The following is a 25,829-nucleotide window of genomic DNA, read 5'->3' on the forward strand; positions in this document are numbered from 1 at the left end:
AAAAATTAGGATGAAATCCTTTACATAGAATTTGAACTAGATTATGACATAAAAGGAATTAAGGAGATAAAACCTCTTTAATTTTAACCCATCCTTTTGTAGTAAATGAAATGTCACCATTTTCCAGAAAAAACTAGTTTCCATTTTCAGTTCTCAAAAACACTGATTTTTACAACTGAGTACGGGTGTTGCGTTTTATTTTCTTTCCTTGTGGCCTAGATGCCACATCACTCTAACTATGAAACAGAGGAAAGAAAATCAATATACTACAATTTCTAGATATTAAAACCTTCCCCCCCCCCAGCCAATCTCAGGATTACATTAGCATTTTTCTGATAAACTTCAGATAAAAGCTTACTTTCTGTAACTAGTAATCTATGCAGTATTAAAAACCCACAAACAGAGCAAACCAGCAACTGATGCCACTGAAATAAAACTCTTCTGAGCTGAGTGAGAATAAATCTTTTCATAAACCACTTACATTACTTGCATATTCAGTGCATTATCTGTTATGCTGGCTTTGTCTTAAAAGCCTGTTCTTCAAAGAAGACAGCATGAAGCTGCCAGGGAGAAGAGGAATACCAAATCCAGGAAGGGTTCTGTTGCTCCATAGCAGGGTCACCACAGAAAAGGAAACACCGCATGGAGCAGCCATGAGCAGGAACTTCTTCTGATGATACTGCCAGCAAAGCCAGAAGATTGTGTAACTGAGTAAAACTCTGTCCCTTCTAGCTAAAATTTGTCTCCCTTACCCAAGCAATTGTGCAGCAGTCCACAGATGGGAACAAGCTGCCAGGATTGCTTAACCAGCACTTGCCACCAAAATAAATTCCTTGGGATCACAGTGGGAAGAAGGAATCCATCACATACTTGACTAAACTAGCCCTAGACAGCAGTCTGGCTTGAGATTGCCTCCCAGAAATAGAAAAGCCTCCTTTCTCTCCTCCAGCAATTTATTAATAGGAGAGCAAACTTTGGGGAATAACTCCAATGAAAACAGAGCCCCACTGCATGTCATGGGGCCATGTGATGCTGACAATTTACACAGCTTTCAAGGAAGTGGTGATGAACCCTGACCTGCAGTTCTTGTATTATCTTCATAGGGAAAAAATGGGTGGCAAAAAAGTAACTCAGAATTGTCTGGCCAATTGCAACACAGCTGAAAAGTAAACTGTCAAGAGACTTCAGCTCATCTTCACTTCAAACAAGCAACCATAAAACACATGCAAGTTACCACATCACCCAAGGATGTTATAGAAGCACAGTGCTTCTGTACGCTGCTTAAATACTTTGCTGGCTGTTGCACAGGGAACAGCTTTCTGCCAGGGTTTTCGTGCAGGTTTGTTATCTCACAAGATTAGCATCAGGACAGGCTGCATTAGCTGTGTGGCATTTTCTTATTTTCAATTCTGTCAAGTCAGTCACTCCTCAGCCCCTTCCTTTTATCTAGGAACTTGTGGGCAGAAAACTCAGCTCACACCAGCCTTCAAGAGCTGCTGTTCCTAACCCTGCTAACATCAGGATAAAAGGAAGGCATGCTACTTTCAGCTTTGATACTTCCTTACAGTCCTTTCTCAGTAGGAGATTAAACTTCCTTGCTTACTCCTTAAATACCACTGGAGTTCAGAAATGCAAATGTTATCATACTCCAAACTGTAACGTGTATATGATTTTTTCATAGAATTACAGAATGGCCTGGGTTGAAAAGGACCACAGTGATAATCTAATTTCAATCCCCCTTGCTACGTGCAGGGTCACCAGCCACTTGACCACTCTGCCGAGAGCCACATCCAGCCTGGATTTTTTTTTCACTTAAGTTTTAATTTTCTCCTAGCAAAAGAAAAACAGTTTCTGAGACAAGAAAATAAAAGAACAAACAATACTGCAGAATTTCAAAGAAAATTCATAACAAAGGGAAGCACAAAACTGTTGAAATTATCCCACAAGTATTTGTCAGGACATTAAGAACAGGTTTCTTTTGGATTACCTTAGGCCAGTCCCATCAACCTTTTGTGCTAGGAAATACAAGTTAGCTGAAATAACTGGCAGCGACATCCTTGCAACAAATACTGCGATTTTCATACAGACAAGCTGCATGGAACAGCTTCCTCCTTTCAACTTCCTTCTTTTGTTACTAATGGCACAACTTTTATTTTTGATATGAGGTGGGTATTATGAAGATCTGCCCAAGCCCTTCTATGAACATTAATCACAAACCTTATAAAATTGCACCAATTTTAGAAATGCAAACAAGCAATTCATAGCAAGAACCACTTCACTCACTTGTTGCCTCTTTTCAATCTTCAGTTTCATTCGGACCTGAATGCACTTTAATGTGTATCTATACAAGTCCCACGAAGCAACCTGCATTTGGCGTTTGTGAAATGCACCCATCAAATTACCACAAAGGAAAATGACAGCATTGGCAAGTACCTGCACAAGAAAAATATTTACCTACTGCAGAACAGTCATCAATATGTCACCAGTATGCTTACTAGTTCCTCAAAAGTAATCGATCCCAGGCATAATTCCACTTTCCCCTACCCTGTCACACACCAAATGACAGCATTTCCATTGGCCAGGATGTACCTGGACAACAGAAGCTAACTCATGCAGTAACGGGCACTCCGGTGGGAACATACAGTAGTACAATGAAACAACTCTGCTGTGTCACTTAACACTTTTATTTGCAGACACCAGTGATTGACTCTGGGAGAATACAGACCTCAAAACCATGCATCAGCATGCTGTGTGAAGTCTGACAAATATCTGCATTGAAAGAGCAAGGTGCTGCTGTGAACACACCCTATAAATAAGGGATAGGAACACTGAAAGTAGCACTTCCAGGCCCTGCTGACTCCCTGGGGCAGCAGTGGCCCTTTTGATCCACCCAGCAGGCAGTGTCAGATGAAGATAGAGCCCATCTGAACAGCCCATCTGATTGGGAAGAAAGATTATGATAAACTTTGTCTTACATTGAGTAACAGTCAAGAAATTCTGCTTCTTCCACTTACATTAGAAAATCAAAATATATTATAAATGAAAGTAAATAAATTTTTATTGAAGGCGTGCAAAACAGACATGGGCTCGTGATCCAAATCCTTGAACTTTGTGGAAGTTTGGAACTTAACCTAACCAGGATAGTTATGCCAATATCAAATGATAATATGATAGGATATTTAATGACTTAAAGTAGCTTTTCCTTACCTGAAACAGAATGGATCTTTTATCTGCATGAGAATCCTTGGACAACACACTTAGAACGATAATATGGGAGAGAGCAGAAAGAACACTAATTATGACTGCATCTCTCATCCCAAAGGGTAGCATGGTATAAACTGTGAAGATTATGAACAGAAAAAATGGCACCTAGTAAAAGGGGGAAAAAAAAACAAAACAGTTAATCACACACACACATTATCGTGTGTTTAAGAAAACTCACTAAAAGAAGAAGGAAAGCAGCAGCATTCTTCTCATTTTCAAGTTGAACAATGAAATACTGACATTTCTAAAGCAGAATTAAAAACATAAGGAAAGAAGTAGCCCTAAAAGCTTTGAGGGAATTAGTAGATACAGATTCAAAGACAAAACGATTAACACGATGCATCACTTAATTTTTCCAGTTGTCCTTGCCCTTCACTGTTAGCTCATCCATTACAGCGGAAAATGCACTTTATCTATCAAGAACATGCACTGCAAGGATAGCAAAGCTGAACCGAATGGGATTTCTCACCTTCTCCAAGTTCGTATTCTAATTTTAAAAGTACCATATTACTTGCTTATTTACTCCGTATCTGATAAAATCAAAAGCCCAAATAATAGTTCTCAATGCTGACACAGGAGAATAATCACTATTGCCACTAATTATGTATTTAACAGAACAGATTTTACAAAATACACAATGTTCTGCTACACAGCTAGCGATAAAAAGGAACTTCTACATAAGTTATATCCATATTTATAGATCTGTTATAGCCAATAGTCCATATACATGCAAAGTAGCAATGTCAATCAGAAGAATATATGGCAGTGTCTCTGCTCAGCTCTATCTCCCCACTGCAGCTCAACTCATGCTGTTCCAGACAGCAGCTTCCTTCAAGGAAGTTTCAAGGCCCAGACTACAGTGAAATGCTTATCAGCATAGATCTCTTTGCTGAGACGGAACTTAACAAGCAAGCAGACAAATAAAAGGTTCCATCCAACATGAGTAACCTTTTAAATGTTCATCTTTACTATTTCATTTGTACCAAAACTTCCTCTACTGTACAACCCTCACCAGATCGTTCTGAATGCTGTGCAATATTTTTATAAGCACAGAGAAGCAGAGGTTAAACTTCATTTTAACAGTAGCCTCAATCTGTGACAAATTAAGAACTTGCAGTAAAATTTTTGAATTCTCCTATTTGCTTCTGCTTTCTAATCTGTAGTTGCCTTCTATTTTTGGCTTTATGTCACCTTTATTACCAAGTGACAATGACACGAGATACTGCGTTGCGGCACTGAAAGCAACAGAACCAAATCTTGCTTAATTACATGTTTGTACCTATAATTAAGAACTAGATTTTGGTTTTGTTTTGATTTTTTTTTTCTTATGGTAATATCTTCTTTCTTAAATAAAAAAATACTTAATAGCAACTGTAAATACTGGTGCTGGATCCAGGCCATAATATAATCAGATATGGGTTGTTTAACTCATAATTTATATCTTTCTTTATCTGAAATAAAGAGGGGAAAGGGAAGAGTCAGCAAAGCAAGATAAAAACTCATTTTTATTTTATTGAAAACCCTTCTGTTTATATTATGAGAATTTAGGAGGAGTTTCCTACAGATTATGGTATTTTTGGCATCACAAAATCTCCTGTCTTCTGATCAGAGATACCAAGTAATGAACTTGAACCGCACCCAGCTATGCCAGGACGTGTCATTAACTCTTATTGTTCACCTCTCCCACTGATGTGAAAACATGCTCTCTAGGGCACACCCAGTTCCAGAGTCCTTTACACATTTCTTGAACACCACTTTGACACACAGAAATTAATAAAAGCTAGCATTTCTAATGTAAAATTCTCTTAGAAGTGAACTTGTGAAGATTAAGTTTTAACCTGTTTACACAGAAATAAAACTACAACTTAAAAGATGCAGTTCCTAAATAGAAGTATGCAATTATCCAATCATCTTAGCTGAATAAAAACTGACCAGTATGAACCAATCCAGGAAAGCACGCTAAATCTCAGTTTTATGCTGTTATAATGTTCAGAAAAAATAAACTACACAAGCAGATCCACACATAGTGACCACAGGTTTTATGGTAAATACTTGAATAACTGGGAAATACATACCTGTTCCCATGCTGAAAAATAATCTTCTCGTTCAAGAAGAGGAATGTAACCTATCGTTAAGAAGCAAATCCAAATTGTAACTCCAAATAAGGTTAGCCATCTCCGAAATAAGGATTCGATACATAAAAGTAAGTACATGACTGAAAATATGACAAGAACAGCACATACTGCAATAATGAAGGCAAGATGAATACGTGCTTCCTGAAAAAGCAAAAGAAAGCATTATGTTTGCTCCAACTTTCTCCTTTAGAAAAAAAAATGGAAAATTCATCTGTACTCTCCTGGAAACAGCTCAGATCAGAACTCGGGTTAGCATACTTTAAAAGCTAAGCAGTCTGGCTGCAGCAGCACTAACGCTTTCTGGTATTGTTACATTCAGAGCTCATACATAATACTGAAGATATCCAGTCCACCCAGCTTCAGCTTCACCATTTTCACTTCCTGAACTAATCTTTTTGTTGCTGTCTTTTAAGATAAGTTATAATCCTGATAAACGCATTTAAGGAATTCAAGCTTTGCTAAAGGTGGTGTAACAGCTCTTTTCCAAGTTTTACAGAGGATGACTTGCAACACATATGAATACTGTTGCTACTCTCCTTTTTAAAGGAATACGAGCTAAACAGTTTACAAGTACAATTGGTATGATTCAATCTCTTTAGCAATTAACCTGAAGACACACTCTCATGCAGCACTGCATTTGGAAAGCAGCGTTAAAAGGCAATAAAAGACTGTAACAGCTTCCTCATCACTCTTTCACAGCATTATCTTCAGATCAGCTACTCTTTTTTAACTGCTGTCAACTGAGATTACCTGAAGAACATGAGGATTTTTATTTTAGTTTCTTTTTCTTTTTTTTTTTTTAAAACTACTTATAATATGCTACATAACCACAAATTTCTTTAAGCTGCATCTTTCCTCTGCATACAATATCCCTGCACTTTGCTGAATGAATACCAATCAATACTCACATCTTTGACAAAAAAGATTATAATTAGTGTAGTCCAGAAGATGATTGCAATGAAGAGCAGCAGAAGCAGGAGTGGAAGCTGCTGGCTCGTATAACGGTACTTCTCATAGAGAGGGTCTGTGATCCTGCAGTCATCACTGTCACTGAAGAAATATTTGCCCCTCGCTGGCATTTTATCCCAGACTGGCTGCTATTCCTCTCAGCTGCCAGTGCACACACAAGAACGCAGCTGAAACTCCTTCACAGAGAATGTTTGACTTGTTACTGTCGCCTCTGCAATCCGTAGCCACACTGAGTAACCCGGGCTCTTGAATTTGACTTCTCATGAGCATGAACTTCAGATTTCCAATGCTTCCAAAAGCAAGACAGTTATTCTCCCCCAAACCAGGAGTTTCACGCATGAATCTCTAAATCAATGCATATTGGTGCTGCTAGGATCTTTTTAATGGCTCTTTTTTTTTTCCCCTGCTTTTTTCCCAATTATTATTTTGCAGGACTTCTTGCAGCAAGCACGGATTTTGCTTCCTGGGATGAACTCTGCAGAGAGAAGATACAATTAAAGTAATTGACTTCAGTTGAGCGGACACGGCGTTCTCCAAGAAAAGTGAAAAGCACCTCCTTTCACACTGTTTTGATTAAAAGGAAGGAAAATGAGAAAATGATACAATTCTGTCCAAGCCAAAATTCACTCTACTATATTAAAAAAAAAGATACTTAGCTTCAAGGTGCACGTATTACATTTATCTCCAGTTAGTAGTGTTTCTGCGGCAATCGGTGTGCTCTATTAGCAATGAACATTAAGGAACAAACTGTATTGTTAATTGCTAATGACCAATGCTTTCCAGTAGACTCACGAATGTAACTCGTTCCGTGCCAAATGACTTGCAGCAAAACAAAAGAATGGGGGGATGGGACGGAGAGAAGCATGAAAAACAGGCTTTCAGGAGAAGTTTTATTAGAACTTGATAACAGGACGGCGGCTTCTTTGTCACTTGACTACCGTCACCATGGTGCCTATTTATCTGGGGAGAAAGAACCAGCTAAAAGGAAAGCCAAATTCTAGCCAGCTACTGTCAAAAGACAAAACGTTTAGCCGTATGTGTTCACACTGCATTCACACTGCAATCAGGAGTGGTATAAAGGAAAAAAGTTTCAGAAAGCACACTGAATGATTTAGTCTACGTAAACACAGCCAAACATTAATACCATCCTTTAACTAACAACCAAGAAGGAAGAAATAGACATACCATACTGACACTGGACTAAAAAAAAAGGTGAACTTCTGCAGGAAAATGAAAAATTAACCTCTTGCTCACAGTATATCATAAACTTGGATTAATTATAAAAAGATGAAAGAGTATATTGCATTACTTTCATTGATCACAGAACCAAGGAATCGTTTGGGCTGGAAGGGACCTTAAAGGGCCATCCAGAAAAACACACCTGCAATGCACAGGGACACCCACAGCTCCAGTGGGTGAATTTAAGTTAGTAAGTTACGTTAGTTAAGTTACATAAGTTAAGTTAGTAAGTAACTTAATGTAGGTATTCAAAACTGAAATAAAATGGAAGATGTTCTTCAATACATCTTTCCCTTCTGCTTAATGGTACAACTGATATCTCACCTGAACTTGTTACTATTGAGCTCTCCTTTGTAATAAAATGGTCTCCCGCAGCTCAACGGAAAAAATAATTCGGGCACATACATTATGGGCATATGCATCGTAACGCTCTTTTGCTGTGTGTGTGAATGCATCATAAAGATCACTGACAGCCAAAGTAAAGGAGATGTCAAGACAAAATTAAAATATTCACATCATGCTCTAATATCACGCTATCCATATCATACAGGTGACTGCTAAACTGCTTCACTCTAGCATAGGCAGGTTCCTTCTTCAAAAAAATGCATCAGAAGTTGCAGATGGTGCGAAGGATTTTCAACTGAATTAGCCTTTCTGTGGGAAAGGTGATACACTGCCGACAGTGAGGTTTCAGCTGTAACTCACTCCAAAGGCAGAAAACTCACTACTCAGAAGACAAATTTCTTTAATATAATTTCAGAAATCTGATTTTCATGATAGTAAATATTTTGAGATGCTTTTTTTCCCCCTCCAACTTGCAAAACCAAATCTGTTTTCTAAAAATAAGTATTAATTGCTATGTAGTCACACATTCACAATTATGAAGCACATACAATCCTGTCTTGGGCTGCTGACTCTGAAATCCAGGAAAAATGAATTCACAGTTTTCACTCTGTAATTTATTCTTCTGACCACGTCCCTGAAAACACATCACCAGGGACAATCTATTCTACAGCTCAGTTGTCTAATTAGTTCTAACATTAGTTCAAAAGATGAAAAAGATGTTAAATATTAACTTGGAGCTCTCTCTGAATATTATTAAAGAGTTTTACAAGACACAAAGTCAGAGACACGTCTTGTCAATGACTTAATTGCTTTTAATAATACAGAGAGTGCTAGCTTATCAATTCATTTATTCCTTCTCTGATACTCATTGCCATGTACGTAATTATGAACGAGGCCTGGGTCATAGCAGGTACTTTCTTCTCAAAACCTCTATTAAGTAAAAAAATCCCAGAGCAATACTTCACTGGTTTAACAGGAATCTGTAATGCACTACAAAAACTTGGAGATAATTCTAGACTTGATTCAATTTGCACGTCTCCACTGCCACTACCAGAACCCTGCTGAAAAAGAACCACGCAGCAACTTCTGCTCCTCCAACACAAGTTAAGTACTTTGAGATGTCAGATTTCTCACAAGACATTAGTTACTTGCAGCTGCAAAACTGTCAGCGCTTTGTGGCTTGATCTAAAACACATAAATGAACAATCGTTACTGATATTAAGTTAAATTACTGGAAAGAATTAATTAAAAAACAAACCTTCTGTTCAAGAAACTAGCAGACCTAGCTGGAAGTCCCCACTTTAGGTGTCTTTCCTCTGAATTCTTTCCAAAAGTGATCTTAAAACACAGAAAAAAGACGAGAGAAAACCAAATTCTAAGAATTCTCTGTCTCACAGGTGACAACACAACACCACCAATGGAAGGCACTCCTGTTTAAGTGTTTAAGGATCACATGAGCACGGTTCCTCACAGTATCACTTTTACTTTTTTAGGTCAGTTTCTTGGAGATTTGATGTTCTCACACCACAAGAGAGGCGTAACCTAGAAATGGCAACAGACCACAGAACCCAACAGCACTCCCAGAAGTACCAGCATCAAACACAGCAGGGACCAGACCCGGAGCTCTGGTCGTCACTCTAAGAGGAAAAGCATCCTTTCTTTGGAAGTCCTTCCCTCTGTTCTGGAGAATTAGAAAGGAGAAGAAACATTCTGCCAACACAATTATTTTGTTACATGCGTATAAGAAATAACCCAAACAGTATGGATTGGAAACTGCACTGAGAACTGACAAGAATGCCTACAAAAGAAATACACAACATTCAGCCAGATCCAGATGAGCTCCAGCCATCTGCATGGCAGTTAATGTGACAAATACCTGCTCAAACAAGACAAGAAAAACAATCAAGAAAACCAGCAAGATAAGACCCACGGCAGCAAAGTACCTTGCAGACCCTGAATCAGAACTGCTACAGCAGCCTTGTACATCCATTCTGGTTGAAGCCAATAGAAACAAAGCTGCATTTATATTAAGCAAGAGAAACCTAGGCAAGTACTGGGCAGGATTTCCCTCTCTCTCTCTCTCTCTCTCTTCTCACACACACACACACACACACACCCATCCCCCCAGCTCACCAGGGGAAAGACGGCCATGTTTTCTGCAGATCTGATTATTTCTGAAGGCTCTATGCTTTGCTTTCCATTTAAAACAATTGTCAGGCATTGCTCAACTCCCCAGTCTCCTACTGACAAAGCTGTAGGATTTTGTTATAACAGATTGTGGAAGCTACCAGGCTTTGACTGGAGCAGTGAGTAGAAATCCCTGGAAATGGGATCACATCAAAGTCCTGCATGTCATAAGCCATTTAAAGCTTCTGGCCCCCAAGTTTAATTTCTCTGAAAAAATACCAAATGGGTAAATGCCATGAAGCTCTGGGTTTCTCTAGATGCTTTTCAAAATATACTGAGATCAAAAGTTCAGCTTGAGCCTCTGTCCTGGTAATAACTGAGGGGTCTTGCCCCTGCGTCCCAGTTCTCTTCAAAAGCAGGAGTTAGCAATATCTGCACTTCGTTTCACCTCTAGCAGTCTCTCCTGCTGCCTGGACAAACATCTTACCTTCAGAAAGCCCCTAGTGCCCCCTGCCTGCTTAGGGTTGGTTTTCTACCTGCACCCATCTCCTGGCCATTCACCCTGCATTTCCCATCTACTCCTCGGGGAAGTGGCAGAGGCTCACCAGTTTTCCCCATGATACACAGAAGCATTTGCTTCAGCAACATTGCTCCAGACTTTTTCTACTTCCTTCTTTGTTTGTAACATGGTGCAAGTCACACATCAGCCCAGATGGATGGGGTAACTTTGACAGCTTCCTTTCCAGCAGGTGCCTGCAAGGATCATTGCCAGGGCAGGGCATGCAGGAAGGCAGGGGAGGAGATCTCAGGCATTGAGGGAACACAGCACAGAGCCTATCATCACTGAGGCTTTCCTCTTGAACTGTGGCACAAATAGCATTCTTCCTTGCTGACAAAGCAAGGTAGAGAAACAGACAGAATGACATGCTATCTGATACAAAAATCAGACTGACAATAGAACAGCTCTTGGTATGGCACTCCTTTATCGTCGTGATTTACAGAGAACAAGCCATTTTCAGATGCTAGCTTTACCTCAGACTGCAGAGTGGATCTGGCAAAGCTGTATCCTTCTGCTCCCATTCACGACACGTGATCATTCGTGTCTCCCATTCACGACTGTGATGCGAATGGCCAGAAACTGCATCCTTTCTCCCTTTTCTTTAGAAGTATTATTCCTACAGCTGCTGACCAAGTTGATGTCTTTCCAAGCAGGATCTAAGCGTGCGGCAGTTCTGCTTTCCATTTGGAAATTACCAATGCAGTCACAAACACATTCTCAGTAACTGCCTCAATAGTTTTAAAAGTACTTATTTTTCCACTTAGCTGTTCATTTGCCGAAAACTCAAATCTTGCTGTTCACTAAAAAGCAGTCTCATCAATGAAACATTAAAGACAATCCCTAATAGCAAGAATCAAGTAAAATGATATCCGCTGCCTGATTCCTCTCCATAACCACAGCACAAAAGCAAGCAGAACCAGTTTTTCTATTTTTAACTACTACAGTATCAAAGAAAGATGATACACTTTTGATTTTCATTCCATCTTTTGTTTCACACAAATGTCAACAGTGTTTCTGAAATGACTACTGCAACTTCCGTGACAAGAGTGATTGCTGACCATAATTACCCATTAGCAGATATTACAAGGGAACTGGGAATCTCTAAACACCAAATAGAATTATTGGAAGAGTACTGCTGGATGAGTTACGAATCTCAGACAAAAACAATCTAGAGTCCAGTGGGCCGCACAACTCATTCAGATTGGGAAACAAAGGTTTGCAATCCTTTTGGATTTTGAATACTTCATAGCAGTCATCACAGGAAATACCGTTCACATTACAGACGATTTCCTTTCAGAAGATACTTCCAAGTGCTAGCCTGCAGCCCTCTTGGCCTCTTCTACTGCTAGAAGGACATTAAAAGGAGAACTGATGTTTTTAATGACTTGTCTGCTATCAGCAGTATTCATTATGTGTGCAGGTAGGTCTCTTTACAAAGGTAAATCATTTTTACATTTTGAAGTTCTTCATGCAAAATTCCACCTTTCTTATTTATGTTTAATTTCTGAAGAGATTCTTCTGGTATACAGAAAAAAGTCTGATCTAGATTAACCTTCCACTCATCACTCGAAACTCAATTTAAACACAAAACAGTCTGGCAATTGGAAAAAAAAATAAAATCAGGAGGTAGATGTAGTCCCACCACACATCAAAATGGTCATTATTAATGAAACAGAACAAACGTTGAACTATGACATTAAATCACGTAGACTATGCACTTTAACTTTCAGAGCCGTAACAACAATTGGGCTGGACATCCTGCAAAGAAAGATTAAAACAAACTTTCTCTTTTCACATTCTTTTCTGAATAGATTGCTTCTTCTTGTGCTGTTAATTTTACAATAGTCTTTAAAATCAGATCAAGATGAGCAGTAGTAATTTGAAAATGATTTTCCAGTCGCTAGCAGAAGGGGAAGGTGTGAAACGTCAGAGGGTGTATTTTCCCTAACCTGAGTCATGCAGCTGGCTCAGGGCCCCAGGAGAAGAAGGTCACCCACACAAGCCCCTCTCCTGAGGCACACAGCCTCTCCTGGCACCTGGCTACTGCACTCACCTGCCTCTGGGCTGGGCTGGCCACCAAACAAAGCAACAGTCAGCCTTGGTGGTCACACCTCTGCCATTGCACTGGAGCGTGTCAGCGAGCAGTGGTGGTTGTGGAACTCCGAGCCAGCCTAGCATTTGGAAAGGCACCAGGCAAACCACATGTAGGAGGGCTTGGGAACTGACTCACCCCTTCCCGTGGGTCTGCAGCCCAAGGAAAGGACACCGATAACATCACCGCTGGATCTGGGGTGGGGTGGTGGTGTTCGTGTCTAAATACCATGATGGTTACAGGATCTGCTTTGAGGATAAGATAAGCTGGTAAAGAAGGAAAAAGAATTCATACAGCCAGAGCAGCACAGCTGAATTAGATGGGAGGGTTTACTACTGTTCCAAAATGGAATTGTGCAATGACAGTTCAACCAACAAGTCTATTAGGCCTTATAATTAACTTTATTTCCATCTCAACAGGAAAGAAAAAAGTGCTTTTATAATGCTGATTTTCATAAGCAGCCAACTCTAGGGTGTAAAACAACATATCACACCAGAAGGAACTCAGCTGTGCTTTGTATCTTCCAAAGTCCAAGGTGCATGATTGCTTCATGAGTCCCAGACACTCTGTCCTATCTTACTGATAGATTTTCTGACTTCACCTGGTTTAAAATTGAACTTCAACTACAAAAGTCAATATCCCACTTACACTAGGTTCCCAGTGATTTATTTAGAAGTCATGTCTTTGAGCACCGTGTCCTCAAAAGTCTGGGTGAGTTTTCAACTTTATCAAAACCAGCTTGCAGTTATTTGTAGTAATAAAAACAATAATATTAAGCAACTTACACAACATTTGAGAGAAAAAAAAAAACCACCAAAAAGCCCAGCATATTTAGATTGAAGACTACAGGCAAAAATAGTGTGTACTATAGAAAGCCTCAACATTTCATATTGAATATCCATAACTTTTAGAGAAATTGAACTCCCTGATATTTTCAGATTTTTTATTTTTTTTTTATGAGTGTGGGGAGGCAATACATTATACTAAGTAATAATCAATACTGAAATTAGCACTAAGAAAAAAAAATCACTTTGAGAGGTACATTCAGACTGACAAGAAATTCTTTCAGATGTTCCCATTTAGGATACAGAATTATAAGCATATAGCAAACAGAAAAATGCTAACGCTGATAAGCTATCCAAGCTCAGCTGAATTACATCTAGAATCGAATCTCCCTCATTTGTATAGCAATGTTTCAAATATCCCTCTGTTTTTCTGTCTCACTAAAGCAACCAAGCAGCACAGACTGCTGAGGTGACAGAGCCAGTGTACACGGACGTAGCTTGACTCTTCTAATTACAGCTAGGTATGCCAGGAGATGTTCAAAAAATAAATAAATCACAGTGACTGCAACAGACATCCCACGTTACCCTTATCTTCTCCCCCTCCCCATCTCATTTAGTTATTTAGGGGAAGTGTTACAGTTCCAGATAAATGTGCGTTTCCCACCTCTAGGGTAAATAGTATATTTGCACAGAACAGGTGCAATCATAATATGGCAAGGGATAAGGGGCATGCTGTGGGCGGGAGGAAGATAAAACCTGTCCTGAGCAAGATAAGAAACCACTTGCTGTTTAAATTTAGGTTCAGTTCAACCAAAGACAGTGAAACAGAAGCAGGCTCAAAGATGAAAACCTCCCTTCTCTCTCTAATTCCACATACTGAGTAGAAATACAGACAGACACAGCTGAGGCTGCACTGATGCACTGAACCCAACAACCTTGCTTTCTCAGGCTTTTCATTCTTCCAGACTCCAGATTTTCAGAAGAGTGAACAACACAGACATTCATATCAAAAATATGTCACCGAATAGTAGGTAACTGACCTGTAGGGCTGTTCAAAGCACAAATGAGCACTATTTTCATAACATACTCTGTCATCAAAAACTATTACAGAACCAAGAATTTTCAAGGAATTGTATCAAACATCATAACCAAAATTCAAGAGTAAATAATAATACAAGAATCACATTACTCATTTTTGCTGCCAAAGGCAAAGATTGTTCTCCCCACCTGATCTTCTGCAGCATCCTTCAGGTTAGTATTCCTCTAGAAGCAAAGAGATCTGCAGGCAGCTTCACTTTGAGGCTGAGGGATGGACAGTGGAAAGGACACAGAGTACAAATATTTTTATCACGGTATAAAATGCCCTTTAAGTTTCAGAAAGCAAAGCCTGCCTGTCAAATGGAGGGAAGGAGACACTAAATCCTATCCTCCTTGTTTAATGACTACCACTTAAACAGTGAGTTCTATGGAGTACGTGTTTTTAAACATCCTACTTCTGTGCACTATTTATTACGCAGGGATTTTAAGAGCATCTTCAAATATCAACCATGCAATATTGGTTACAGCACCACATCTGTGCTTAACAGCCAAAACCAAAACTAAAACTAACACTTGCAATGAGGAAGTTCCCTCCCTTAGAGGGTAAGTGTGAAAGCACCACTATGGAGATGTGCCTATACTTTGAACAGGAAGCATTGTTTCTGCAGTTGTACCCTACCTCAGGGCACAACAGCAGCCAAACAAGAACTGTTCTTTTAAGAAAGTTTTGAAAAAATAAAATATTAGGTTTTAAAAAAGGCCCTTTACAGATTCACTCTGAAATAAACCACCACCAATGGGATGCAAACTTAAAAACTCTTGGCTTTTTAGTCATACTTTAAGCAATGCAAGCTTCAGAATTGTTGTCTAGGAGTCGTACACATTTATCACTCACCCAGGCTGCATGCCACAGATGCCTGGGTAGATACTTTTGGATCTTTGAAAGAACAGAAGCAGAACAAAGCTCTCCATGTTGTACTGCCCCACACACAGCTTGCACACCTCATGAGAACTGTTTGCACTGTAAGCTTTGATTGTCTATTGAGATACTGTAATTGCTGAACACAGATCTGTGATCAGTATCATTCTTCTTCTTTCATCTTATCCTCCATCTTTTATTTTCAAAGCTTTGCTTGGCAGCCAACCCCACTGTTTTCCACACTAACAGGCTACTGGAAACCTACATCATGTGAAGCACTGACTCATTATGGGAAACACTGGTGTCTCAACAGGCACCAGCTGAAATGAAGCAGATGCTTAAATTAAACGATTCTGGAGCAGCTTAACCCTTGAGACCCAGTCATACTAAGTTCAGTTAACTGGTATTAGAACAGAAAGAGTTATTACCAGAAACTTGAGATAATTTGATAGTTACAGCAAAATTTGAGAATATGACAAAAATCACTTTCCTTTAAAAAAAAAAACAACAAAAAACAACCAAGGCAGAAAAAACACAACTATGCAGTTACTGCCTTGGAGTAAGACAGTTCACAGAAGAACTTTCCAAAACAGCAAAGGACAAAGTCACTACCACAGAGGTTATCACGTTGATGATCAACATCCCATCAATCCCCAGAGCTGGGCGTAGCCACTGAGAAAGTACTTCTTCGACTGCAACTCTTAGGCTGAGCTGTGCACAACAGGTTACTTGCGGGTGTTACTGTCCTGAATTTTACTAAGACTCCTGCTTAAAAACAAATAAAATTGTTTTTCTATTTCTTACCCTCTTAGCTCATGGAAGAAAAATACTACTCAGTTTCTCCACAGACAATTAAACTTTGGCCTAGAAAAATCAATACAAGAAAAACTTAAATATTTAACTATACTGGGCAAGCTGCAGAATGAAAGTAACTTGTCTGAAATACTTAATGATAGATGGAAACGTCTGAGATGAAGGCAAAAGACTGATGAGAGGTACTGTCCTGGTGCTAACTGATCTCAGTGCTCTGCAAGCAATGACAGCAAATGGGAGTCAGCTAAAAATGAAAGAATGTTTTTCTTAACTGACAGCATTCTTTGTAATAAGAGCTGTATGTTTTTCCATACAGTTTTATGTGTAAGTTTTACTACACGAGATGAAACATCAGCAGTTTCATTAAATAAAACAATGTACAATTCAAAATAGCATAACATTCAAAGATCAATTTTTACAAGTTCCTTCCTTGCACCCTGCATCTTTGAATGAAGGCTTATCTGCTGCTAGCATGGAAGTGAAGACATTCTGATACTGCCTACTGGCTTTGTCTTGAGGCACAAGAGCAGGGAAGCACATTCCTAAGATGTGATGAACTGAAAATTTTATCTCTACGTAAGCAAGTGACGAGAAGACTCATTTAGTAGAGGTTCACTTTGGAAACTGAATAGCAAATGGAACTGCCAAATAGTCTGGCACGAAATGAGCATGAATGGAAAGTGTTTTATTGTAAAAAAGAATTCAAGTAAACCTACAGTAATTTTCTGTTAAACTCTTGCTAGTATATACACACTAAAATCACCACTCAAAATAGGCGATCAGTTTTTCTGCTCGTCTTAATTTCTTCTGAACGTTTCTTGAAAGCAGATAAAACTCTACAAAATACTGCAGGACTCATAGATTAACACCAGTACTTCCTATTTCTTGTAGAAAAATTTGCAACGCTTACATTTTCCTTCTTCAGAGTTATAATCACTTCAAAACTATCATCTATAACTGAAACACTTAAGATTTTTATCTTCCTCTACACTTTCCAACTCCAACTTCCACTATGCAAGATACGTATGGTCAAAAAAAAAAAAAAGCATAATCTCTCATTTTATCCAAGTTTAACCCAGCCCTCAAGGTCACTCAAATCTTACTGCATAACACTGCAGTTCTCTTAGAGATTAACAGCTCACACATCTGCTTTTGTGGCAGCAATATGCCACGTTTGCACACTTCATTTTGGAGACTTCACAAGATCGGGTCATATAGCACCAATCACCTTCTCTCTAGTGGACAACTTCTGGATCCATGAATTTTTGTCAGGGATGACAATATATTGTTCTCTTCAAATAAAACAGTATTGTATCTCAAAGGCACAGTGTTGTCAAAAAGCATTTATCTTCATTAGGCTAAAATAAGAAAGGATAACAATATACGTGTTAGAATGTTTGTATTCTTATCTAAAGAAACCTCTGTCCACGTGAACACACACACATCTGGACACAATCTTACTCAGCATCAAAGCTTCTGGAAGTATTTCTGTCACAATGGGCTAAATGTCCAGTACAGACATAAGAACGAGGACAAGTTGTAATCAAATCAGATTACTTTCTGCACAGCAATTAGCTTCAGCAAGCCGCACCATCGGACATCAGAATTATAAAAGTCAGGTGGAAACTGGAAAAGATTCTTAAGAAAAAGGTCAAGACCATGACAAAGGCTGCTGGCAGCCTTGAATCTAAAACAGAAAGGAAAAAAAATAATTAAAAAAAGCAAAACAACATCTCACAGAGTTGATCTATCAAAGCAGCTAGAAACCCACCAAGCACATGTATGCACGTGTGTACATGTAGATAAAAATAAGACTTTAACCTCTGTATGCCTTAATAGAGGTACATGTTCAATCCAGAATGCCCAAGCTAGTTTCCACTCACACCCCGGTATTTCTCTAGCATTAAGGATGACTCCCTGGTCATCAGCAGACAGATCAGACAGATGCCTCACGCTTCTTAGAAATGGGTCAGTGCTGTCCAGGGACAGGGCCAGGCAGCTGCTTACTGGCTCTCAGGTGGGACAGGGAGGGAAACACCCGATAGCTGAGGTGTTTCAGAATTGCATAACGCCTTTTAGAAAAACACACTGTGATGCTGTTTTGAAACCATCCAGAAAGAACACTGGTCAGAGATTTTGGAAGAAGAGAAAAAGAATTGAGCGCTGATGTTTTCAGTATTTGTGAAGGGACTTCATTGCTTTAATGTGTATTTGCAATGTATCTGACTAGCTAGTAGAGGGTTACATTGAGGACTATGCCAAATTCCCAAAATTTCACCAAATTCAGTTTTATTTTATTTTTTATAGATGTTCCTGAAAATACATCTTTCCCCAGAGCCTCTGACAAAGGCTTATATGTAAGACTGACTTCATTGGCACCAAGCTGCTCATCTGGAAGCACTGTCAGGACCAGGACCCAAGGGAAGCAAGTTTCTCAGCAAACACAAGCACTGAAAACAGAGATAGCAAGCAAGAGAAGAGATGTTGAAGACATCTACAGAGAGGAAAAAAGGTTATTTGTTTTTGTAGCTGAAGCCTGTCAGCACACAGCACTCTGCTGATAAGCAGCAAGTTTCAGGAAGTGATACGCAGGCTGAGTACTTTGAGCCTTGTCTTGCTCAGAAAGACAGACAAACTTCCCTGCGCTCAGCGCTAACCACAGGCACCTACTGCCCTAAGAATGGGCACAGGCTATCTTCCTCCTGACTGAGGCACATTTAAGCAGCTCCACCACGAGCACGGCACCTTGCTGCTCTGACAGCAGCTGCTTTTCACACCTACCAATTTGTTGCTTACGTCCTGTTGAGCTGGTGGATCAATGGTACACCTGCAGCACAAATCCGTTTTGATTTTGGTTTGGTTGTTTTCTTTCTTTTCTATAGCTTTTGTTGTTGTTATTTTTTAAAAGTGTCTTTTTCAAGCTAAAACTGTTACAGGGTGAAAAACCTGCAGCCAAGCTGTAATACCAATAATAACATCTCTTCTCTTCACTCTTTAGCAAAACTTTTTGTCTACTACTTCATTTTCTTACGATTTTTTCCTTTTCTTTAAGTTTGTAGTATGAAGAAATCTGTTGTATGAAGAAGACAGAGATGAAAACAGTTCTCAGCCAATTTTAGAGAGAGTTCATTAACTTCAAGAAACAACAAATGTGACTTAACAGAAGTTCCAAGGAGAGGGACAGATTAGTTTTGTATCACAAAACCCCAGACTTACCGTACTTTACCCAAAAGTAACACCTCCTCAGAGTACAGACCTCCCAGATTACTTTCTTTTTCCCAGTTTTACTCAAGACATCTGCTCATTCATCACTCACCAGCACAACAACTAACCTGCAGAAATTCACATTTCACTGTGGTTACAGAAATCATACAGAAAGTCTGAAAGTAGCAGTTCAGATTCATTTTTCTTCTACAAAGCACTCCCCTTCATGTTCTTCTCTTGGTCCAGTTATGAGATATACATCCAACTTTTGATCAGCGGCTTCTTTAATTTAACATTAATACAATCCATTACTGAATTTGGATACTGTTTTTTAAGAAGTGTTCACAATCTCCTTACTCAGACATTCTTACTGGTTCATTTGACGCCTCCACAAACTTCTGTAAAGAAGCACTGCAAGGTTTTTGGTTATCTATTTGGTTTGTTTATTAACTTAAATGAGTCTCAAGAATTTACCCTGGCAGTAGGTGTAACAGAAGTGGTGCTCCAGCCCTACCTTGAATGCTCATCCTGCATCTGTACAGTTGTGGAAATACCTTAATTTAGATCAAATTAATCACAATCATACTGAGAATGAGAAAATTTTAAAGCAAATCTCTCATACCACCTTTGAACTGAAATACTGACATTCACTTGAAGTCTTTTTAGGCAAAATATAGTGACAAAGTGTTTAGCAGGTCCAGGTTTGGAATTCTTTTTTACCAAATCTACAACAAAATGTATGTTATTGGAATACGTACACAAAAGATTTTTTTCAGGAAATATGTAAGTTGGGTCATTAACATGTCACGCTATACTTCAGTATCTTAAAAGGCAGATCCTCAGACACCATTTCATAACACTGCTAAAGTTATCTTCTGCAGAAACGAGAGTCTATAATTAAGAACTCTCCAATATATTTCAGAAATCCTTAAAATACATTTCATATTCTCTTTTTTTAAAAAATAAACAAGCATAAATGAAGTAAACTAAAATTAATACATAGACTAAGACATTTCCTTCTACTTTACAGTTTAGCAGGAAAAAACCTCCTCCTTGTTATACTAAATAGCAGTCTAAAGAAAGATAAATTGAGCAGATGCTTGGCTTCCAGCTTACTTTAATCAGCGACATGTAAGACAGCTTATTGGAGAAATGAAATAAATGCTTAGGAACAAAAGTCAGAACAAAACAGCATTAGATAAAACTGGGACTACTTCCTCTCCTGTACTACCTTCAAAATTACATTGAAAACCACAAGAAAAGCCAAAAGTGTATCGATTCCTCCCATAAAATGAATTTTAAACTTTCTAAACAACAGCAGAGCAGAGCAGCCTGACTGCACTAGTTGCAGCTCCTGGTCAGTCTGCAGTTCTCTCCTTCATTTCACCTTTTGTTACACTGGAACTCTGTGGCTACCAGCATCTTACAGATGTCCCTCTGGATATGCCTAGAAAACAGGACTTCTATGCAAGGACTGGTTCCTGCTCTCCGGGGAGTAATATTTCATTAACACAGGAACTATTTCCTGAAAGCAGGAAGTTTGAAGTAATAAGACACATGCAGAGCCTGTCCCAGAAGTACTCCAAGGTCTCCAAGATTTTCTGCTATGATCTTTATTGCTGCAACAGTTTTAAAGGCACTGCTGGAGTGCTTTTAAATTTCAGTAACTAGAGTTCTCAATCTGGTGCAAGAATGCAAGTAATTAAGAACTTAGCAACCAGTAGTTCACGTTTAAACTATTTCTCATCTAGAATTGCAATTTTTTTTATAAGTAAAGGCAAGGATAGAAACACCATTACTACAGGCAGCTGCAAAGTACACACGGCTCCTGCAAGCTCCTGCAGCTCTCCAGCATCAATGGCAGCTCTTTGCCAGAACCCAGCAAGGCTCCAACACACGCCGTCCTCCTGTCAGCACGTTCCTACTGGCGCTCGTTGTACCTTGGCAGGGCTCATAGCAACAGGGATGCACCAGACAAGATGTGGATGTACACCAAAACTAGCCCCAGTGAAAAGCACTGCAGAACTGAGAGCTGTGGGATCTACTAGAGGAGACAGAAAATATGCCACACTGATAATACAGTGATGCGCTTCAACTAGTCACCCACAACCAGGTCAGAGAGCATAGTGAAATAAAAAGGGACAGAAATGACAATTTAGGAAGTAACCAATTCAAAATTGAGAAAAGGCAAAGTTTTTTAATGAAAATGTAACTATACTATGTAACTAAACTCCATAAAATCCCAAGTTTCTCTCTTATTGCTGGTGGAAGAAATACGCGGTTTTGGCTTTTTTCTTTTTTCCCTCCAAATATTATATATCAAAAAAACTGACTAAAAATGGACTTCAGCAGAAGCCCTATGATCTGACCAGATGGTAGCATCCTAAAAGATAATCCATGATTCAAAGACTTCACATCCAAAATAGAAACACCAGGGGAAAGCAAGCAGCCATACACAGGAAAAGCATGAAAACCATGAAGTTCCTCAGAAGCAAACCTGGGAAGAAAACCTAGGCTTGATAGCTTGCTGGCAAGATCTTACCCGGTAAATCAGGGACGTCCCATGGAAGCATAAAACACCCATTTAATTAGTGCCACAGCCATTTCCCTACTTTTCAAAATTCTGATTGCTTTTAACTTCCACTTCAAGTGCCCACTACAGTTTAAGAGCAGGCCTGAAATACAAACATTGCCAAAAACCCAAGATATTATTTTAACAACCACATCCTGTGGTTAAAACATAATAAATTCCAGAGCCATTTCTCTTGCCTGCAATCCCTTCTTTCCATCCTGTGCACATACAAATTCTCAAATCCATCTGAAGCTCTCAGCCTACGAATGAGAAGGATGGCCACTGTAGTTAAAGCAAAGAGCTCAAAACCCATTTTCTAACTTTCAGCTCTCCCAAGATCTCCCGCTGGCTGGCTTTGAGTGAGGCGTGCTCCCTTTTGTCTCTCAAAGGGGCTGAACTAATACCAGCACCCATCCACAAAGGTGCTGACAAAATAAATGAATACTTCAGACATTTTAAGAGACAACATTTTAAGACAACAATCCAAAGCTTGTACGACACAAATCATTTTGGACTATAACAATGCAGTACAGGAAACATCAGTTTTTGCACTTAAATTTTTTGCTTAACTTTAATCTTATACTTCCAGAAATTAGCCCTGAAGGAGAAAGTCTGTTTGGCCGTGGCAGGAAGCACAATGCCAGGCTTTAAATATCACATAAAAATAATTAAGTTATTGCATAATATTATTATACTTATTTTTGAATATAAAATTAAATAAGAATGCATGTTGAGGATAACAGAATGCCAGTCATTCGGCTCCCAGCAATAGTCACGGCAGTTACAGAAACAGAGTCAATCAGTGCTGCAAATTCAGTTATGAAAGCGGGAAAAAATCCTTCACTTATGGTTTGAATTAAAGGTGGCTTTTTCAATATATCTAAATAACAGCAAGGCAGAGCAGCAGATAAAATCACAGGGTTTCTTGCGTACCTTCCTCATATTTGTAACCCAATCACTACATTTTTTAATGTAGGGTTCAACCTGATTGGTGGATTATTGCCATTATTTCATTACTTCTAAAGTATAAGTTTCTGCTCAAGTAAATGAACCCTAATATAAGAGGCCAACGGCCTACAGTGAAACGACAGGTAGTGCTGCCAGGGATGTACTCAAGTCCAAACAGCTGCTATGACAAGTTGGCAAGTGCACACATTAATGAATCAACTCCCGCCCAACTCACCTCCTTCCCTCTCTGGTTTAAATTAGTTTAGTGAACAGAAATCTAGAGTACTGCTGCTGCTCATTTTTAACAACTACACACCTGGACCTGGTTCCAGCTCTGGGACAGAGGCTTTGCTGGTAACAGTTGTTCAAAGGAGCTTCCCCTTCTCTCCCTCCCCACTGCTTGCTCCTACCTTGTCACCACGCGACACAGCTGTTTCGTTATGAGCATGCAACTATTTCTAGGCCCACACTCAGCAAATTGAGCTCAAAAATAACCTACTGGCGCCTCTCGGTTCTCGTTCCTTTTCCCCTAATAAGCCCAGCAGCACAGCTACACAGCGCAGCCAGGGCAGGTGCTGCGGCTGGCAGCAGGAGCAGGGCGAAGGCAGAAAGGAGCTGTGCCCCCTGCATGCCCCGAGCCCAGAGAGATGCCAGGGAAGGTTCAGTGATGGGAAAGATCAGCTGCCTGGGGAAAACAGGCTGCTCAGGTAAGCAAGCAGTCAGGACAGTCTCTATTTTAATGCTTGCAGCAGTGACTGCCAGTTCAGTTACAGCCAGTCCATACTCCCAGGGAAATACTCAAGAATTTAAGAAAGGGGAACCAATAAGTACACACGAGAGTAGCCTCCCCCCAGCCAGGCTGGCTTACCCCACTGAAAATCAAGGCAACGCGAGGCGTGTTCCCCGAGCAGGGCGGAGGGCTGCGGTTGCACCACTTGGATGGAGCTGAGCAGCGGCACCGGTCCGGGCAGCAGCTCTCCTTCCTGTGAGTCAGTGCTGAGCCAGACGCTGCCCTGCAGCCATCCCCGCAGCTCTGCGCCGGCAGAAGCCAGGACTCTGCACGAGCTGCAGAGCAGGATCCAAGCTTTTGCTTATTAGAAAAAGACCTCTTATTTTATTTTTCAGAAAGAGCGAGAATATATTGCTAATACTTTGGGTATTATTTGGGTAACTTCCAGCAGCCAAGTTACTGTTAATGCCCAGAGCGCATTCTGCTTTTGCCAGGGGCCTCCCAGAGGAGCACCTAACACCTCCTGTACTCTTGTTAGCATCAGCGTTTTGCAGGCAGAAAAAGCCAGAAGAAAAGCAGACTTGCTAGGATCACCCTACCAACACCAACTGCATCTGCTGACTGCCAGGTTTATGCTTCCACCGCTAAATCATGCTGAGTGCCGCCTAAAAAACAGTAACTTCACATGGGAAAAAATCCATTCTTCCGTCTTAGACTGTCACATGGTAAGACATACACCACAAGTATCTCTATGTAAGTGCATGTCAGGGGGAGGACTAAATGAAGAAGTTTCACAATCAAAAGAAAAAGCTTTAGCTCATGCTTTTAATAAGAGAGTTCTTAGTACAAACACAGAGAAATATCAATTCTGTTGTGACTATTTTTATGTATATGCATTTTATATGTTTTACACATTTTTACACATCTACGCAAATCACAGAACCAAGTCATCCTGCATTTCATTTCCAGTTTAGAAAGACATACTATTTCCCAATGAGAAAGAAAAGAAAAAGGCACAAACAGGTACACGTTTTGTATTTCTAACGTCACACTCTGAAAGGTTTTCATGTCCAAAATTTGCTTTTACTCTAACAACTTCCTTCACATATTTCTGTTGACACTTAATTAAGCCATTTAACGGTCTCTGACAAACTTTCAATAGGGAATACCATGATGCTTGAAAAAAGAAAGTGTCTCAAAGGCAAAAATTTAACAAATGAAGCAGAAATGCAATAGCCTGTGCGACGTGACAAACCCTGTATTCATACCTAACACGTAGCCTGCTTCATTCAGGAGCCAGCAGCCAAACATCTCAGGGTAAGAAAAAACACAAACCATATGCAACCCTTCAGTGACCTAAACCACGCACAGAACAGGCACATCTACATTTTTAGCTACTCTACGTGTTACACACAGCCATAGAAATGCTGTAACATTTAGTTAAACCACAGCAGGTTTGAAACAAAGGTACCAACAGTACAAGCAACGTCCCTTTGGGAAATGAATTGTGCAGGGTCACTAAGAGGTACTGAGCACAAATTAAGAACAGTAGAAGAATAAGTTCTTATATTGAGATAATGCTATGGACAATGAACAAAGAAACTAACATTCACTGAACTCCCCACCCAAAACATTGATTTATGAAATCCTGAATTCTTAGACAGGATGACGCACAAAATTAAAAAAAATAAAAATATAGCAGCTGCAATCAACCATGCCAAGACGAGGAGATGTTTTGCATGCACTGTGAGCACTAGATGTCTGCATTATCAACATCATGGGTGAAAATAAACCTGTACCGCGAGCATAAAGCCAGAATGTAAGTAACCTAAAATAAACAAATATTAAGAGTTACAGAAAAATGGTATTCACAACAGGAAATGCATTAACTAATACAACAATTATTTCAAGTTTTGTTTGACTTTAAGCTTCCCCAAAGGTTTCCTCTTGGCTGAGATGATGATTGGAAGCTAGCACAAAAAAGCATGGAGAAACGTGTCATTTAAATAAAAGGCAACAATGCTGAATTAAGTACCAGTCTGCACGCAGTCCCCACCTTCCTTCCTGCAGTCTGCAGAGGGGAGGCCAGA

At 39.6% G+C, this 25,829-nt stretch overlaps 1 protein-coding gene across 3 annotated transcripts; it reads right to left on the reverse strand.

Annotated features, from left to right (window-relative positions):
* Positions 1-1,851: 1,851 nt before the first annotated feature.
* Positions 1,852-24,000, reverse strand: LOC104912953 (adenylate cyclase type 7-like). Of its 3 annotated transcripts, none has more exons than XM_010717793.3 (5): positions 23,878-24,000; positions 6,308-6,843; positions 5,340-5,540; positions 3,208-3,369; positions 1,852-2,433 (listed from the first exon to the last, which is right to left on the reverse strand). In XM_010717793.3, the coding sequence occupies exons 2-5, from the start codon at positions 6,476-6,478 to the stop codon at positions 2,206-2,208; spliced, it is 762 nt and encodes a 253-aa protein (XP_010716095.1). In that variant the 5' UTR covers positions 6,479-6,843; positions 23,878-24,000; the 3' UTR covers positions 1,852-2,205. The 3 variants fall into 3 exon arrangements, with proteins under 3 accessions (XP_010716095.1, XP_010716096.1, XP_019475291.1); XM_010717794.3 differs by lacking the exon at positions 23,878-24,000 and adding an exon at positions 23,326-23,443; XM_019619746.2 differs by lacking the exon at positions 23,878-24,000 and adding an exon at positions 12,692-12,976.
* Between the last annotated feature and the right edge of the window lie 1,829 nt (positions 24,001-25,829).

This window comes from Meleagris gallopavo, chromosome 13 (genome assembly GCF_000146605.3).
Source record: "Meleagris gallopavo isolate NT-WF06-2002-E0010 breed Aviagen turkey brand Nicholas breeding stock chromosome 13, Turkey_5.1, whole genome shotgun sequence".
Classification (NCBI taxonomy): Eukaryota; Metazoa; Chordata; class Aves; order Galliformes; family Phasianidae; genus Meleagris; species Meleagris gallopavo.